Source organism: Phascolarctos cinereus, unplaced genomic scaffold (assembly GCF_003287225.1).
Source record: "Phascolarctos cinereus isolate Bilbo 61053 unplaced genomic scaffold, phaCin_HiC Scaffold_3;HRSCAF=262, whole genome shotgun sequence".
NCBI classification, from domain to species: Eukaryota; Metazoa; Chordata; class Mammalia; order Diprotodontia; family Phascolarctidae; genus Phascolarctos; species Phascolarctos cinereus.
Genome location: NW_027555736.1, coordinates 229,457,618 through 229,476,068, shown reverse-complemented (window position 1 = coordinate 229,476,068; position 18,451 = coordinate 229,457,618). Strand labels below are relative to the sequence as shown.

At 40.4% G+C, this 18,451-nt stretch overlaps 1 protein-coding gene across 2 annotated transcripts in view; it reads right to left on the bottom strand.

Moving 5' to 3' along the window:
• The window catches only part of HEATR4 (HEAT repeat containing 4), an 81,326-nt gene that overhangs the window by 9,494 nt on the left and 53,381 nt on the right, over positions 1-18,451 (bottom strand). For both annotated transcript variants that reach the window (XM_020986343.2, XM_020986344.2), the window contains 3 exons: positions 4,783-4,972; positions 3,449-3,527; positions 1,511-1,673 (listed from right to left, as the gene is read on the bottom strand). In XM_020986343.2, the coding sequence (XP_020842002.1) occupies positions 1,511-1,673; positions 3,449-3,527; positions 4,783-4,972 (432 nt within the window). The remainder of the gene's footprint in view (positions 1-1,510; positions 1,674-3,448; positions 3,528-4,782; positions 4,973-18,451) is intronic.

The following is an 18,451-nucleotide window of genomic DNA, read 5'->3' as shown; positions in this document are numbered from 1 at the left end:
TCTAAATTTGAGTAAGACTTGATCCCTGCCTTGTTAGAGCCTATTTAAGTTCTATTTCAGAAAGTTAGGGGAAGGATTCTGTTTGAGAGTGAGGATTATGCATGAAAGATTCAGAATTCATTAAAATGCCAATGGATTTTTCCAATTAGGTTATATTGGATAGGCTTGGGAAAGAAGGTAGATCTAAAGTAGCAGCCAGAGGAAGTATCTGTGGGGTAGGACTGGCTGGGTGCCTCTTAGTTATTTGAACTAGGAGAATATTTTTTAGGGGGAGCACTTGCCCATTTCATTTACAGATAGTTGATAACTTGAAATTCCATTCATAAAAACCAATTCTCTATACTTAAGGGAACTTTGCCCTCCAGGCAGCATTATTGTCTTTGTAGTGTGCCCATCAGTTTTTTCTTTTTGTCGTTAATTAAAAAAAAATTTTTTTTAAATTTTCAGTTCCAAATCTACCTCCCCTTTTAAAAAGTTTTATTTTCAGTTCCAAATTCTTTCATTCCACTGCGGTCTCCCTTACTCACTGACGATGCAAGAAATACAATACCCACTGTAATTTTATAGAGTTAGGTTTTTTTTCCGCTCTATCCCTGTGCTTTACTCTGGCTGGGACTGAGATTAAGAAACAGGACAGTGAGTTCAAGTGCCCAAATTTATCAGGTGCTAATCTTTCCTTTAATTAGGATGTTAGATTGGCTGTTGGAGCTTGTTTTTTCATTTTCCTTTCAACTTTATCAATGTTGTGACATTGCTGTCGTCTGCAGTAAGCATTCTTATGATTGATTTTACTATAAATATTTTGCCTAGGATTTAGTTCCATAAAGGATGAACTATTAGGTAGACATCTGAATGAAGTTCCTGCCTCATCAACTCCAGGTCATATATCTGGCAAATGCATTGTTTTTTTAATAGGAATACATCTCCCTCTTTTATAAGCACTACATTACAAAGACCCTGTCTTCTACCACTCCTGGGACCTACCAAGTAAAGGAAGTAACCAGTAAGTTCAGTTCCACAGTGTAGTTAGTGGAAAGTATTACATTGGAAGTCAGAGGACCTAGGTTGAATTTGCCCTTCTGCTGTTGATCGGAGTCACCTTGGCCAAGTCTTTGTTGTCTGGGCTTTAGTTTTCTCATCTAAATAATGGAACTAAAATGGAAGAGGAAAAGTTGGGCTACCTGAACTCTAGTTTTACAGTCTTTATGGACTTCAGGGATGGGGATCCTGTGGCCTCGAGGCTGTACGTGGCCCTCTAGGTCCTCAAGTATGGCCCATTGTCTGAATCCAAACTCAGAGGGCCACACTTGAGGACCTAGAGGGTCACATAGGCCTTGCTAATTAGTAGCCTATTGGAAACAAAACAATAGGGAGACTTTAAATGGGGGAATGGTGGTATGGGGAGAAAGGGAATATGATCTGTAGAATAAGTAATACCCGGGAAAGTACCAGCCAATTCAGGAGCTTATAAATATGTGTCAATGACACATATTTATACTACAAAACTTACCTTTAAAAGCATCTTGGAAAAAGTCTACAAGTTGTGCTAAAGGTTTATCTTTTCTGGGGTGGCTGAGACAGATAAATCTTGCTTCTTGCCGAATGGTTTCAGCAATTTTCTCGATCTTCAGTATTTTATTGATGATCAAGTTTTTCTGGTTTAGTTCGGAAATCTAGGCAGAAAGTAATGAAGCTAAAACATCTGTACTAGACTGTAGAGGGCATTTAGACAGTTATGGAAAAACCTAAACCCAGTACTTGATTATCTAATCATGGGAATATGAAGGTCTATGTTTAAGTGAATTTTAGAGCTGGGGACTGTTTTGGAAAAACAGGGAGGAAGATGATACAGGAGGTATGGGAGTTGCATGTATAGAATGAACTGTATAAGAATAGTACATTAAGCTCAAGTGCCATCTATTTGCCAAAAGAGATTTTATTCTTTTTGGGGGGGGGCAATTGGGGTTAAGTGACTTGCCCAGGGTCACACAGCTATTAAGTGTCAAGTATTTGGTCTGAGGCTGGATTTGAACTCAGGTCCTCCTGACTTCAGGGCTGGTGCTCTATCCACTGCACCACCTCGCTGTCCCACCAAAAGAGATTTTCAAGTACAATAAATACTTATACCTACCACCCTCAGGTTATGTTATGTTGGGTGCTCTTGATCCCACTATCAGGAAAGAAATTTATGGGTGTTTGTGGCACTTGGACGGTCAGAGGTGTTCTGTTGTCTTGGGATTAGAGAAGCATATCATCCCTACAGAGCCAAAAGTAACCCAGACATTCACACATAGACCTGTGCATGAGGTTGGCTTGGTTTGTTTGTTTTATTTAAGAGTGAGGCATTAATGTGCATGTTTTACTTAAAAAGATACATGCATTTGGGAGCCTGGATGACGGCTTGGGAGTTTACAGGAGCAACTAGCTTTGGTCCAAGCCCAGGGAGAAAAATGACCCTGTTGTCTGAGAATGTGCACTGAAAGAAAATGCAAAGGCTTAGATATCCTAGTGCTTAATCATAGTAAAATGAGTTGTTTAATCAGAGAAAGTAGCATAAGGCAGGAGCTTTTGGATCCCTGGAATACTCCCTTCACTTTTTTAACAACCTCCTACTTCCCCAACTGCCTTTCACATTTCACCCCACAAATCCTTCTCATTGCTTTTTCCTTCCTCTTTGCAATTAAAGATAGGGTAAATTGGACTCCTTTTTACCGATTTTTCAACTAAACTTAAAAAAAAAAAGCATGAGGGGCAGCTAGGTAGTACAGTGGATAGAGCACAGGTCCTAGAGTCAGGAGAACCCAAGTTCAAACCCACCTTCAGACACTTACTGGCTATGTGACCCTGGGCAAGTCACTTAACCCCAATTGCCTTCCAAAAAAAATATATAAGGGTGCTATCTTTGGACAGCTAATCACTGAAAATCTAGATGTCAGGATTACTTTCTGGAAATTCACCTAGTTGTGGACAAATTTTTTGTAGCCCGAGACATTTGTTACATCTATGGGTAAGTGGGAGAAGTATGGACATACGCCATGGGTTTCTATATTTCTATATAAACACACACATACACACATGTATATGTGTGCATGTATGTGTGTATGCATGTTGTGTGTGTATATATGTTTATATCAGTGTAAATCAGTAAACATTAAGTGCCTACTGTGTGCCAGGCATTATGCCAAATGCTGGGGATACAAAGAAACACAAAAGGTAGTCCCTGCCCTCAAGGAGCTCATAGTCTAATGGGAGAGACAACATGCAAACAGCCTTGTTCAGACAAGCTATGATAAAGTGGATGTATAGAAAGGAGGCACTAGAATTAAGGTTGGGAATGGGGTGCACATACACCATGTGTGTACCCTATGTAGGTGTATAAGTGTTCACATCTGCCAGAGAGAATCCAAAACCCAGTTTCCGGCCATGAGCACAGCCTCCACAGGGCTACCTTTTTCTTTATCTCTTGAAGCATGTCCTGGTTTCCTTCGTCTTGTAAGTGAAGAATCTTCATTGCATTGTTCACTTCCCTAAGGAGGAGACAATAGAAGACCTTATAGGAAAGAGACTTGTGAATCTCCAGGGGGAAAAAGCCAATTGTGTAGGAATGTTATGTGGTGTGCCCTCATCTCAGTTCATGACACTGCTGGTACTTAACTGGGTAAGAGGCAACATTGAGCAGAGGAAGAGGGCCTGCCTACCAGCCTGATGGTGAAGTTACCTGAGTGACCAGTGTCCTTGAGTCCAGCTGTATCGCTATTTGGTGGAGTCAGTGATCTGGTGGGTGGGCCAATGCCTATACTCTTCATTAACAGCCTGGGAAGGAAAGGAACATTCTACAGAGTGTGAGGCTCTGGAGGTCCTTTGAACAAGGTATCAGGGGAGTTGGAGAGCACATATTTTGTGATGCAGAGGGTAGGCTCTGAGAATTATAGGAGCCAGCATGGTATGGTAGAAAGAGCACTAATCCTGAAGTCAGATGCTTGGGATTCAGATCCCACCTCTGACACTTACTTTTGTGACCTTAGACAAGTCTCTTAACCTCCCTAGGGTTCTGTTTCCTCAGCTTAAAAATGTGGAGTTAGATGTTTTGGTTTTTTTGTTTGTTTTGTTTTTTATTATGTGAGGCAATTGGGGTTAAGTGACTTGCCCAGAATCACACAGTTAGTGAGTATTATGTGTCTGAGGCCAGATTTGAACTCAGGTCCTCCTGAATCCAGGAGTGATGGTTTTTGTGGCAGCTAGGTGGTGTAGTGGGTAGAGTGCTGTGCCTAGAGTCAGGAAGACCTAGGTTCAAATCCAGCCCTAGACACTTAATATCTGTGTGACCCTGGGGTAAATCACAACCTCTGTTTGCCTCAGTTTCCTCATATGTAAAACAGGGATAATAATAGCCCCCACCTCTCAGGATTGTTGTGAGGAGCAAATGAAATGTAAAGTGCTTAGAACAGTGCCTGGTACATGGTTGACACTATATAAATGTTAGCTATTATTATTAGTGGATAGAGTGCTGGGCCTGGAGTCAGGAGGGCCTGAGTTCAAATCTGGTCTCAAACATTTTCTAGCTATGTGACCCTGGGCATTTCACTTCACCTGTTTGCCTCAGTTTCCTCCTCTGCAAAATGGGGATAATAGTAGCACCCACTTCTCAGGGTTGTTGTGAAGATCAAACAAGATAATATTTATAAAGTGCTTAGCACAGTGCCTAGCACATAGGAGGCACCATATAAATTCTTTTCTTCCCCTCCCCCATCCAGCTCTATGTCTTTGTGCTAGAGGACTTACCTAAGAACAGCCTCATGGCTCTCTAGGAGGAGCACGTCTAGGAAGGTGTCTCGGATTTTGTCTCCCTGAAGTTGAAGGGCAATGATGCTCCTACAGGCTTCTAGTCGCACACCTGGTTCCTCCTCATAGTGGATAGCCCAGAGCAAGAGGTCTGTTAACTGGGGACTTACAAGGCCAATCATTCTTAAAGCTGCCAAGAACAGACAACAATCATTCTTTGTTACTTAGAGCTTTGTCCTTCAGAAGCAGGGTTAGGGAGCATTATAAGTAGATGAAATATTAGTAGATGATCTGAAGTCACTATGACTCAGTTATACAAGGTTTAGTGGTTGTCTTTTCTATTTGGCACCACTGGTCTGGAACACCAAAACATCAGATAATGTGCCCTGAGTCATTATAGCCAGTACGTTATCAGAAGTGGGACTTGAACCCAGGCCTTCTAGGTTCCAAGGGTAGTTCTCCCTTCACTATGTCATGTTGCTTTCTTAGATAAATACTAGATAATGTGTTTGTGATTTATAAACCTAAAACTTCTAACTAGTCTGTAAATCTTTTTGTTCTTTTGAGGCAGTTACTGGCACAGTGGGTGAGTGGAGTAAAGCAGATGGATATGAGAGATGCAGAGGTAGAATTGATAAGATTTAACAAATGAATAGCTATGAAGGCTGAAGGAGAATTTATAGGACTATAAATCTAGAATTCGAAGGGATCCCAGACACCATCTGATCCACTTGCTCACTGCATTTTACAGATGAGGAAACTGAGGCCCAAGGAGGTTCAATGACTTGCCCAAGGTCACTCAGAGTAAGCAGCAAAGGTAAGATTTGATCCTAGGTTCTCGGATTCCAGAGCCATTCTATAAGGCTGCCTCCCTTGGGAAGAATCGAAGATGACTGAAGTTATGAACTTGGTCCATAAAAAGGGTAATGTTGCCTACAGAAGTAACAGGGAAATTTGGAGGAGAAATGAGTTTAATGGGGAAGATAATGACTTCCATTTTGGATTTGCTGAGTTTAAGACCCCTGTGGGACAATCCCAGTCAAGAACAGAGTTCAAGAGCAATATTAGGGATTAAGATATATGGGCTCAAGACATATGTTGTATTTGTATGAATGAATATTTCTTCTGGTTTTGCTTATTCTGCCTGAGTTCATACCTATCTTCCTAGGCTTCTCTGACTTTCAACTTTTCATCATTTCTTATGGTATAGTAATTTTCCATTCATATACAATAATTTGTTTAGCCATTCCACAATTGAGAAGAATCCACTTTGTTTCTAGTTCTTTGCTACAACAAAAAGTGCTGCTGTAACATTTTTGTAAATATGGGATCTCTCTCCCTCTCTCTCTCTCTCTCTTTCTTTCCCTTCCCTTCCCTTCCCTTCCCTTCCCTTCCCTTCCCTTCCCTTCCCTTCCCTTCCCTTGCCTTCCCTTCCTTTCCCTTCCCTTCCTTTCCTTTCCTTCCTCCCCTTTCCCTCTCTCTCTTTCCCTCTCTCTTTCTCTCTCTCTCCTTTTTAAAAAATCTCTTTGGGGTATAAGCCTAGAGTTGGTATCACTGGATCAAAAGGCATGCACAATTGAGTGCCTTTTGGGATATGGTTCCAAATTGCTTTCCAAAATGGTGGATCACTTCCCACCTTCACTTCAACAGTCCACGAGTGTTGTCTTGTCATACCATCATCCCTCTAACAATTGTCACTTTCCTTTTTTTGTCATCTTTGCCATTCTAAAAGTGTGAGCCAGAACCCTAGAATTATAATTTGTATTTCTCCCATTATTAGTGATTTGGAATATCTTTTCTTTTTCTTTTTTCCCAATTCTGTGTAAACAAAAATTTTTAATATTTGTTTTTTAAAATTTTGAGTTCCAGATTCTTTCCTTCCCTTCCTTACTCCCTCCTCGAGCACACAAGCAATTTGACATAGATCATACATGTTGCAATCATTTAAGACATTTCCACATTAGCCATGTTGCAAAAGAAAAACACAGCCAAAAAATCCCAAGAATGAAAAAAGAGGGGGTGGAGCCAAGATGACAGTGAAAGCAGTGACTTGCTTGAGGTCTCCCCCAAACCCCTCCAAATACTCATAAAAAATGTCTCTAAACAAATTCTGAAGCAGCAGAACCCACAAAAAGACAGAGTGAAACAAACTTCCAGCCCAAGACAACCTGGATGATTGATCAGAAAGGTGTATCGCTCCGGGCTGGGAGCACAGCGCAGCTTGGGCGCGCAGGCCACAGCAAACCTGGAGCAGGCCTCAGAGGACTGAATCACGGGCAGCTGTGGAGGTTTCCAGACTCCTCAATCCATGAATGCCAAAGAGAACTTAGAAGGTCAGTGGGAAAAGTCTGTTTCTGTCAGTGGTCAGAGAGGAAGGTGGGGTCTCAGCTCCATTCCCCAAGAGCCTGGTCCTGGGGGGGCAGCTGCTTCCCGAGCTTCCGGCCCACAGACTGAGGGGGAATCCAGTGGCTGATCAGAGAGGGACTGCAGGGATCTCTTTGCCAGTGCCGAGGCAGGAATCTTTTGTTTTGCCCGTGTGTGGATCTGGGTCACAGTTCTGGGCGGCAGTGCTGGGGTGAGGAGGAGCGCTGGCTTGGTGGAGCTTGTAGTGGCTGTGGAGAGAAACCCCTCCTCACAGTTACAGGACAGAAAGGAATACTTGTGGTCACAGGCCAGGAAAGGAGTAAACACCTCGCCCCTTATCATACCACCTTGCAAGAACTGAAAATTTACAAGTCCCTACAAGTATCTCTGAAAACAGTTACACAAACCCCTGAAGCTTGGGACAGTACACTGTCCACATTAGAAGCAGACTCTTACCTTAACAAGGAGTTTAAAACTCAAGTAATTGGCTGGGATCATGAGCAAGCAGCGCAAAAAGAGTCAGACTATATTATCTTACTTTGGTGAAAAAGAAGATCAAAATATACAATCAGAAGAAAACAACAAAATCAAAGCTCCTACATCCAAAGCCTCCAAGAAAAATATGAATGAATCAGTCCCAGGCCTTGGAAGAGCTCAAAAGGGATTTTGAGAAGCAAGTAAGGAAAGTAGAGGAAAAACTGAGAGTGATGCAAGAAAATCACGAAAAACAAGTCAACAGCTTGCTAAAGGAGACCCAAAAAATCCCAAGAATGATAAAGAAAGCTTTTTTTAAAATCTTCATTCAGACTCTATCAATTCTTTCTCTGGAGATCATAAATCCTTTGGAAATGTCTTGGATCATTGTGTTTCTGGGAGTAGCTAAGTCATTCACATTGTACAATATTAGTGTTACTGTGTACAGTGTTCTGGTTCTGCTCATCTCACTGATCAGTTCATGTGAGTCTTTCTAGGTTTTTCCAAAAGCATCCTGCTCACCATTTCTTGTAGCACAATAGTATTCCATCACAATTGTATACCACAATTTGTTCACCCATTTCCCAATTTATGAACATCCCTTCAATTTTGATTTGGAAAATTTTATAAGATTGCGTGTAACTTGAATTTCTTCCTTTGAGAACTGAATGTTTATATTCTTTGACCATTTATCCATTGGGGGAAACGAAGTTCCATGATGAAAAATGACAAATCCATGAGTACTATGGTTCCAGGGAGAAGGAAGAATGGCAGAGTTCTTAACTGCCCTTAACTACACACCTCAGTTACAAGACAAGAGAAATAATCTGGGTCTCCTATACCTCAGCCAATAAATGAGACATATTAAGATATTTGCTAGCTCCACTGGGGTCATCTTACGTCTTAAGAAAATTACTAGTCTATAACATAAGCTTATAAATAAGCTTTTTGAAGGCATGGACTATTTTGTTTTTCTCTTTGTATCTCCAGCATCTAGGATAGTGCATGGCATATTACAGGTGCTCGACGCTTGCTGAATTGAATTGAATTAAGCACATGAACTGTATCTTTTTTAAGTTCCCAGTTCTGGGTATGCTTCTAGACTAGGTTATAAGTAGTCTGCGTTTGAGATGAGCCACAAGTATGGCAACCCACAAAGTAGTTGTTTCAGTATAAATAATTTTATTACTTTTTGTTAATTTCGAGTAAAGTTAAACAATACTTGTGTGGCCCACTCCAGTATGCTGTGCTTATATGATTAGGGTCCACTGAAATATAACACAGAGAGAGAAGAATAACCTTTCCCAGTATTTGGGGGCATTAGCCATAAGAGGTTAACTGAATAATTCTACATAGACCATACCCTTAGTTTAGTGAGGCAAGGCTTTCTGCTTATAAGAAGAACAGCACCAAGAGCTAGAAGTACCAAGTTCTGAGGGCTTTAGAGGGATTAAAATTTCCTCAGACTGTCCAATGGTGTTGGGTGGAGTGTATAGCCAATAGAATGAGCTTAGAATTGTCGAGAGTCTGGTCATTGTTGTTAAACAGTGCTTAGCACAGTGCCTGGCACACTGTAGGCACTCAATCAATGCTTGTTCCTCTCCCCCCTGCCCAGATACACGAGCTTCTGTTTTCCACCTTGAATTGGCTGTGCTCTGCGCCTGAAATGCACTACCTCCTGACCTCCAGCTTTTGGTCTCTTTCAAGGCAGCTTAAGTACCACCTGAATAGAGGTCCTGGATCCCTTGGGCAGAGCTCTGGGACAACTCAGCAGTCATGTTCAGTGGAGGACCTGCACACGCCAATGGTGGCTCGAGGGCTTTGTGACAGAGATGTTGTTTAATCTGGGCAGGATGGAGCTCTGCTTTCTGTTATTTAGAGACAGCCTTTGCTCTGGAGTAACATAGGTATTGGCAACGTGTGCTACTGTCCATTTGTGGTCAGTTTAGAGGGATCGAGAAAAGGGGGAGCTGGCTTCACCCAGCTGGGCATAACAGTACAGAATCAGTGAATTCAAAAGTCGAAACAGACTTCAGTGACCGTATACTCCAACCCATACATGAAAGGAAACCCCAGTTTAACATACCTGACAAGGAATTGCCTAGCCCAATAGCGTTGAGGCTGAAGGTTCCCCACCCCTGACCTAGCCTCTGTTTCAAGACCTCCAGTGAGGAGGAACCCACCTATTGATTAAGTGATCCCTATCACTTTTGATTTAATATTTTTTACCCAATTATATATAAAAACAATTTTTAGCATTCATTTAAAAATTTTTTTTGCATTCCAAATTTTATCCTCCTCCTCTCCCCCATTGAAAAGGCAGCAATTTGATATAAGTTATACATATGCAGTTGTCCCTACCACTTTTTGATAGTTCTATTTGTTAGGAACTTCTTCTTTACATCAAGGCTAAATATGCCTAAGGGGCCAGCTAGGTGGTGCAGTGGATAGAGCATGAGCTTGAAATAGGAAATCTTATTTTCATGAGTTCAAATCCAGCCTCAGATACTTACTAGCTGTCTAGCTTGCCCTGGGCAAGCCACTTAACCTTGTTTGCCTTAGTTTCCTCATTTGCCAAATGAGCTGGAGGAGGAAATGGCAAACCACTTCAGTACTTTTGCCAAGAAAACTCCAAATGGGGTCCTGAAGAGTCTGACGTGACCGAAACGACCCAACACCAAATTTGCCTCATTAACTTCCAACTATTACTCACTTCTGAAGCCAAACAAAGTTCAGTTTCTCTTGACTTAAAAGACTTAAAAAAAAAAAGCTTGACTATAGCTATCATGTGTCCATGAATCTTCTCTTATTCAGACCAGAGGTTGTGAGCTAAGAGTAGTTTCAACAAAGCTTTACAAAAAGAGGTTGGTCGAGATTGGGCCCTCAGGTTGTAGTTTGCCAACCCTGAATTCAGTTTATCTCCATGTGATGTTGACTCCAAGCCTTTTGCAATCTTGGTAGCCTTCCTCTGGAGGCTCTCCAACTCGTGGCCGTCCTTAAATTGTGCCCAGAATATGATTCCAGATATGGCCTGATACGGTAGTCCAAGAAGGACTGACACTACTTTATTACTAGGAGCTATGTCACTCAGTGCACTGTAATGTTGCATTCGTTTTTGGGTGTTTTGACTGCCATTTCACGATGCCGACTTCTGTTGCACCTGAACTCTACTAAATGCACTAGATCTTTTTCAGGCAAACTATTTTATAGCTGTGTTTCCCTTCATTCCTCCCCCACTCCCCCCCCCCAATGTTCTATACTTGTGAAGATGAATTTTTTTAACCCGAGTGTAAGATTTTAGACATTTATCCATATTGGATTTCATCATCTTCTTCTTCTTCTTGTTCGGTCACTTCAGTCATGTCCTGTTCTTCCATGACCCCAGTTTAGGGTTTTCTTGGCAAAGATACTAGTTTTGCCATTTCCTTCTCCAGCTCATTTTACAGATGAGGAAACTGAGGCAAATAGGGTTAAGTGGTCTGCCCAGGGTCATAGTAGTAAGTGTCCAAGGCTGGATTTGAATTCAGGTCCTCCTGACACCAGGCCTGGCACTCTATTCACTGTACCACTTAACTGTGCTAATGTTGCTGTTTGGTCATTTCAGTTGGGTCTGACTCTTTGTGACCTCATTTGGGGTTTTCTTGGCAAAGATACTAGAGTGGTTTGCCATTTCCTTCTCCAGCTCATTTTACAGATGAAGAAACTGAGGCAAACAGGGTGAGGTGACTTGCCCAAGGTCACACAGCTAGTAAATGCCTGAGGTTGAATTTGAACTCAGGTCTTCCCGACTCCAGACCCGGCACTCTTTCCACTGTGCCGTTATCTTCTTAGACTCATCCCAATGTTCTAGTCTATCAGAATCTTATAAATAAACTATTTAATACCTCTCATGGCTTCTTATTACCTATAGGACCAAATAATACCTTTCATAACCTGGCTCCTTTCTACCTTTCCAGTCATACTCCTCCATGTACTCTGTGATCCAGTGACATTAGCTTTCTTGCTGCTCCTTGTACAAGACATACTATCTGCCAATACCTGGCATTTTGGCTGGCTGTCTCCTCCATCGCTGCCTTCTGGCTTCTTTTAATTCCCTGCTGAAGTCCTACTTTCTGCAAGAAGCCTTTCCTGACCCTTTTTAATCTTAATAACTTTCCTGAGATAATCTCCAGTTTACTTGTACAGATCTTATTTGTACATAGTTGTTTACATGGTGTTTCCTTCATTAGACTATGAGCTCTTTGAGAAGAGGGGCTGATTTTGCTTTTCATTGTAACCCCAGCGCTTGGCACAATGCCTGATACATGGTACCAATGCCTGGTAATAAATGCACGCTAACTTGACTTGAATCCTGTCATTCTGGTTTCTCTCCTAGCGTTATGTTATCTGCAAATTTGATAAATACACCATTTATGACTTTTGCCAAGTCACTGATAAAAATATTAAACAAAACGGGGTTAAGTGCAGATTACTTGGGCGCCCCAGTGGAAACATCTTGCCAATCTGATATTGCGCCATTAACAATTACTGTTTGAGATTAGCCTTTCAACCCATTCCAAATCCATCATTGCATTTATTGGCTAGTCCACATCTCTCCATGTTTTGTATAATAATAGAGTGAGATGTCTTATTAAATGATAGGCTAAAAAGCTAGGTAAAATATCTCTATAGTGTTCTTGTGACCGACCAGTTTAATAGCCCTGTCAAAAAAAAAAAAGGAAATAAGGTTGATCATCATCACCTGTTCTTAATGAATCTATGCTGGATCTTTGTAATCACTACTTCCCTTTTTCGACCTTCACTAACCATACTGTTAATAATCTGTTCTAGAATTGTCCCAGGAATTAAGATCAAATTCACTGTCCTAAACTAAAAAAAGATTCTTCCCTTTTTTTGAAAATTAGGACAACATTCACTCTTTCCCAATTTCCCATGATCCTTTGGGTATTACTATTCATGGTTCAACAATCACATTTACTAATTCTGTGTGTGTGTGTCTGTGTGTGTGTGTATATATATATACACACACACATATCCACATATAGTTGTATATATGTAGATACACATGCACACACATATATGTATATCTTTATTTTTCACTAATCTATAACTAAAATTTAGCCTTTCTTTCGTTTATTATTTTCAACAGCAACAGCATTATTCTGATAAAAGATGAGGCATCACCAAAGAGGTCCACAATACCCGCAAAAAGGTTAAGAACCCCTGTCCTCAGGCCAGTTTGAACCTATATCAACCTTAATTACAGTCCTGCATAGAATGCCTTGCATAGGATAGATGTTCTTAACCTGGCATCCATGAACTTGATTTAAAAAAAAAAAACAACAGATAACTGTTTCAGTATAATCAATTTCTTTTGTGATCCTATGCATCTTATTTTATGCATTTAAGAACATTATTTTGAGAAGGAGATCATAGGTTTCACCAGACTGCCAATGGGGTGCCGGACCATACCAAAAAAAGGTAAGAATATCAAGGCTAATATGATTTGGTTCCTCTAGCAATGTGTCCATTCAATGGTCACTGGACAAGGCTCTCACATTTAGACTACCAATACTCAAATGTGAGTGTGTCGATGGTCTAAAAATTGGGTGATTCTTAGCATCTTCTGCCCCTTTCCCATCTTTCCACCACCATCATGGTGAGAGGGAGCCATGGAGGACTAACTCCCTGTTGGGTGAGTTGCCATGGCCAAAAGAACTTTTTTTGCTGGGTGGGCTACCTGCTCATGATGTACCTCTCTGTGATTAGCTATACTGATCTTCAAAAAACAGCCTAGATCTGTTGTCCAAGGCCAGCAACCCTGAGGGTCTTCCCTCATAACAAATGAGAGGGTCAAGGAAGCAGATAACTTTTCACAACGATGGCTACAGGAGGGATTCTTGACTAAATTAGGCTCAAGGATTGCATTAATTTAAATTTTTCTGCACAAATATCAATGCAGTTATAATTAGAAGGGAAAGTCAATTGGGGGAAAGACATCTTTTCAGCAAGTTTCTCTGATAAAGGTCTGATATCCAAGATACACAGGGAATTAATACGCGTGGATGAAAACAAGAGGCATCCTCCACTAGAAAAGTCAAGATTGAAAACTAAGGGCCCTGAAAATAGATTAAGGGTGGTAACCAGAGTTAGAACATTCTGTACCTCTAGTTAAGATCTTTGCCTCCCCTCCCCCCCCCCCCCCCCCCCCCCCGTTCCCTGAAGGGATTAGGACCAAGATCCACTTAAGAAAGAGATCTCCATGGGGAGCTGTGGCTGAGAGGGTGGATCAGGGAAGAAAGAGCTCTTAAAGGGAATAGGAAACTGGAATATAGGAGAGTGATTTTCCAATATTAAGTGACTCATCCTGGGATGATGAAGTAAAATATTAACTTGTACATTACCCTGACTTGTGTAGATGTTTTATTATCTTGTGGGATTGTCCTTGTTCAAGAATTCTAAAAATGTTATTTCAAAATATCTTTTGTATTGGGGAGGGTTTTCTGCAGGCATGAGAGGACTTGGCCAATTTGGACATTTCTCCCTTTAAAGACAAAAATGCTTAGATTTAGAAGAATGAGAAGTTAATGAAAAATTATTTCTGGCAAGCTTGTGCCTACAATGTAGATAGTCTCCTCCTCCTCCTTCTCCTCTTCCTCCTTCTTCAGCTTTTAAAATATGGAGACCCACCAGAATAGACAAAGATTATATGAGTGAGGTGGGCATTATCTTGGTGTCATGTGTGTTAACTGAGCTGTGTCAATAATGGACTCCATAAGCCTGTAGAGCATGAGCTTACATCCTGATACTTTTATTCAACTACAAAAAGTAGTTGCTATGTGGTATCTATGCAATAGTCATAGGAGCCATGGACTCCTTTGGCAGTCTGGTGAATCTATGTTCTCAGAGTAATTAAAAAAATAATTGAAGGAATTATAAACTTCAGTTTATCTTCAGTTAAAAGAAAAAAAGAGATATATTTTTTTCCCATCCAAGTTCATAGACCCTCTGAAATCTATCCATAGACCTCTTGGGGGGGGGGGGAATCTCTGGCCCCCAAGTTAGGAACTCTCCATAGAACATTAAATATAAAAAAATAGTAATATAGTGACTTGTCCCAGGATCATTTCTAAAGACCATAAAAAAATGAGAATAATGATAATAATGATGCAAACATTTCTTATATACCTACTGTGTTCCAAGAACTGTGCTAGAGAAGTTATAAAATTTAGGTAAGATATTTTCACTGTCCTCAAAAAACTTACAGTCTAGTACAAGTGAGGTATGAGACATGAATTGGGGTAGTGATCACAATGTTAGGTGAGAAGCATATTAGAATTATAAATGAGGAAAGTTTATTACCAGCCAAGGAGATCAGGGAAGGTTTCTAAGAAGAGTTAATTTGGGTTTAAAGGGATGGGTAAAGAGGGGGAAGGAGGGGATTCTAGTTATATGGAGTATAGCTTGAATAGCATAAGAGAGTAGTGTGTGTCTGAGAGCAGAAATTATTTCTGTTTGGTTGGATCAGAAATTACCAGTCACAGCTCTTCCACACTTTCGACCATGGGTAGGGTTAGAGAATAGGTCTGTAGCTACCCCTAGGATAGGAGGTATGGCAATTATAGCATAGATCATTCTCATAAAGACTATATAGAGAAGAGGAAGCAGGCCCCAAAGTCTTGCTCTGAAGAGGCATCATGGGGTGAAAAGGTCCCTGGGTTCTTGAGGGGTATGCCAGGATAGTACAGACTCTGGCAAGATCTACTGAGCTTGCTGTGTGCGTACTCATCAGAAGATGAGCCCACAAGAGTCTGGAGAGATTCTTTACCTCTCTACTTGGTAGTGCTTGGTATATAACAGGAAATGGACAAAACCATTAGCTGGTCCTCGATCTTGTGTGGCACCACAGTTGCAACTAGCAATGTGGGGAGATGTTGAAGCCAGGACTCCAATCAATTTAATTTCCTGCTCTCCCTCCCCTTCCCCCCAAATCTACTTGATGAAATTACAGGATATAAGAGGTAGGTAACAGAGACAATGAGGTGTTGAGCAATGAGATCTAGAAGCAATTCAGACGTTTTGAGGACTGGTTCAAGGTCACAGAGAAGATAATCTACCTGTCAGCCAAAGGGGTCAAGGATAGAGCTGTGATTTAGAACCCCAGTAGCAAGATTCTCTTTGTTAGAGCCTGCTTCTGAATCCACTCCCCTGTCTCCATGGCAGAGGGGAAGTAAATAAGCATTTATGTAGTGCCTACAAATATCTACTTGATCCTTACAATAACCCTCTGAAGTAGGTGCTGTTATTATCCCCATTTTACAGTTGAGGAAAATTAAGCAGACAGAGGTTAAGTGACTTGCTCAGGATCACACACCTAGTAAGTGTCTGAGGCTGGATTTGAACTCAGATCTTCTAACTAGCATCCATGCTGGATGAACCAGTTGTGATGGGAAGCAGTAGGAAAACCACTGGCTGTGAGAGCTTCAGTCCCCACTGGGTCCTAAATCTATGCTATGACCCAGGTCCAGGGTTCCTGAATTTTCATCTAATGATTAGCCTGACTTCATGGCATGAATTAAACAGTAGTCAGGAGGTATGTTTTATTGTCTACAGTCCTTTACTGTCTTGAAGGAGGGGTGGACATGGGGAACTATGCAACACGTACTGTGCTTTTTCTTGAACTCTTTTGGATCTAAGATAACCTGAGGGTGAGCAGCCGTCTGGTAGATATCTTATCATGTCTCATTTTATCGCTTTGATTATATCTATGCAAAGAGCAAAACACTGTTTACAATATTTAAGCATTCCTGTCCATTCCTGGGGGGAGTTGACTCCTTTATGTCATGGTCAACTGATTAGGGCTTAATGAAATATAATTCATCCTGGGAAATGGAGGGGGCAGTTTCCAGAAGCTGGGGATTCAGAAATGTTCTACTGTCTATTACTATAGAAACTATTTGGAAAAATAGGCAAAGGAGTCCTACCAAATTCTTTTTATGATACAAATATGGTGCTGATACCTAAACCAGGAAGAGCCAAAACAAAGAAAGAAAATTATAGACCAATTTCCCTAATGAATATTGATGCAAAAATTTTAAATAAAATATTAGCAAAGAGATTACAGCAATTTATCACAAGGATAATACACTATGACCAGGTGGGATTTATATCAAGAATGCAGGACTGGTTCAATATTAAGAACACTATCAGCATAATTGGGTCATATCAATAACAAAACTAACAGAAATCATATGATTATCTCAATAGATGCAGAAAAAGCTTTTGATAAAATAACAGCATCCACTCCTATTAAAAACACTAGAGAACATAGAAATGCCATACCAATAAAACTACTAAAAATTATTTTATAGAGCTAGAAAAAATAATAATGAAATTCATCTGGAAGAACAAAAGGTCAAGAATATCAAGGGAATTAATGAAAAAAAAGTGTAAAGGAAGGTAGCCTAGCCGTACCAGATCTAAAACTATATTATAAAGCAGCAATCATCAAAACCATTTAGTTTTGGTTAAGAAACAGAGTGGTGGATCAGTGGAATAGGTTAGGTACATAAGACACAGTAGTCAATGACTACAGTAATCTACTGTTTGATAAACCTAAAGATGCCAGCTTCTGCGATAAGAGCTCACTATTTGGCATAAACTGCTGGGAAAACTGGGAAGAGTATGGCAGAAACAAGGCATAGACCAACATGTTACACTGTATACAAAGATGAGGTCAAAATGGGTACATGATTTAGACATAAAGGGTGATACCATAAGCAAATTAGGAGATCAAGGAATAATTTACCTGCCAGATCTATGAAGAAGGGAAGAATTTATGACCAAAGAAGGGACAGAGAACATTATGAAATGCAAAATGGATAATTTTGATTACATTAAATTAAAAAGGTTTTGCACAAACAAAGCCAATGAAACCAAGATTAGAAGGAAAGCATAAAGCTGGGAAACAATTTTTATAGCTAGTGTTTCTGATAAAGACCTCATTTCTCAAATATGTATAGAACTGAGTGAAATTTGTAAGACTACAAGTCATTCCCCAATTGATAAATGGTCGAAGGACATGAATAGGCAGTTTTCAGATGAAGAAATTAAAGCTATCTATAGTCATATGAAAAAATGCTCTAAATCACTACTGATTAGAGAAATGCAAATCAAGACAACTCTGAGGTACCACATCACACCTATCAGGTTGACTAATATGGCGAAACAGGACAATGATAAAGTTGGAGAAGATGTAGGAAAGTTGGAACACCAATGCATTGTTGGTGGAATTGTGAACTGATCCAATCATTTTAGAGAGCAATTTGGAACTGTTCCCAAAGGGCTATAAAACTGTGCATATCCTTTTATCCAGCAATACCACTACTAGGTCTGTATCCCAAAGGGATCGTAAAAAAGGGGAAAGGACCTACATATACAAAAAATATTTATAGCAGCTCTTTTTGTTGTGGCAAAGAATTGGAAATTGAGGGGATGCTCATCAATTGAGGCATGGCTAAACAAGTTGTGGTATATGAATATAATGAAATATTCCTGTACTATAAGAAATGATGAGTAGTCAGATTTCAGAAGAACCTGGAAAGACTTATATGAACTGATGCTGAGTGAAGTCAGTAGAACCAGGAGAACATTAGGCACAGTAACAGCAACTTTGTGTGATGATCAACTCTGATTCTCAGCAATACAATGATCTAAGACAATTCCAAAAGACTCGTAATAGAAAATGCTATCCACATCCAGAGAAAGAACTGTGGAGTCTCAATGCAGATTGAAACATACTATTTTCTTTCTCTTTTTTTTCCCTTTCTCA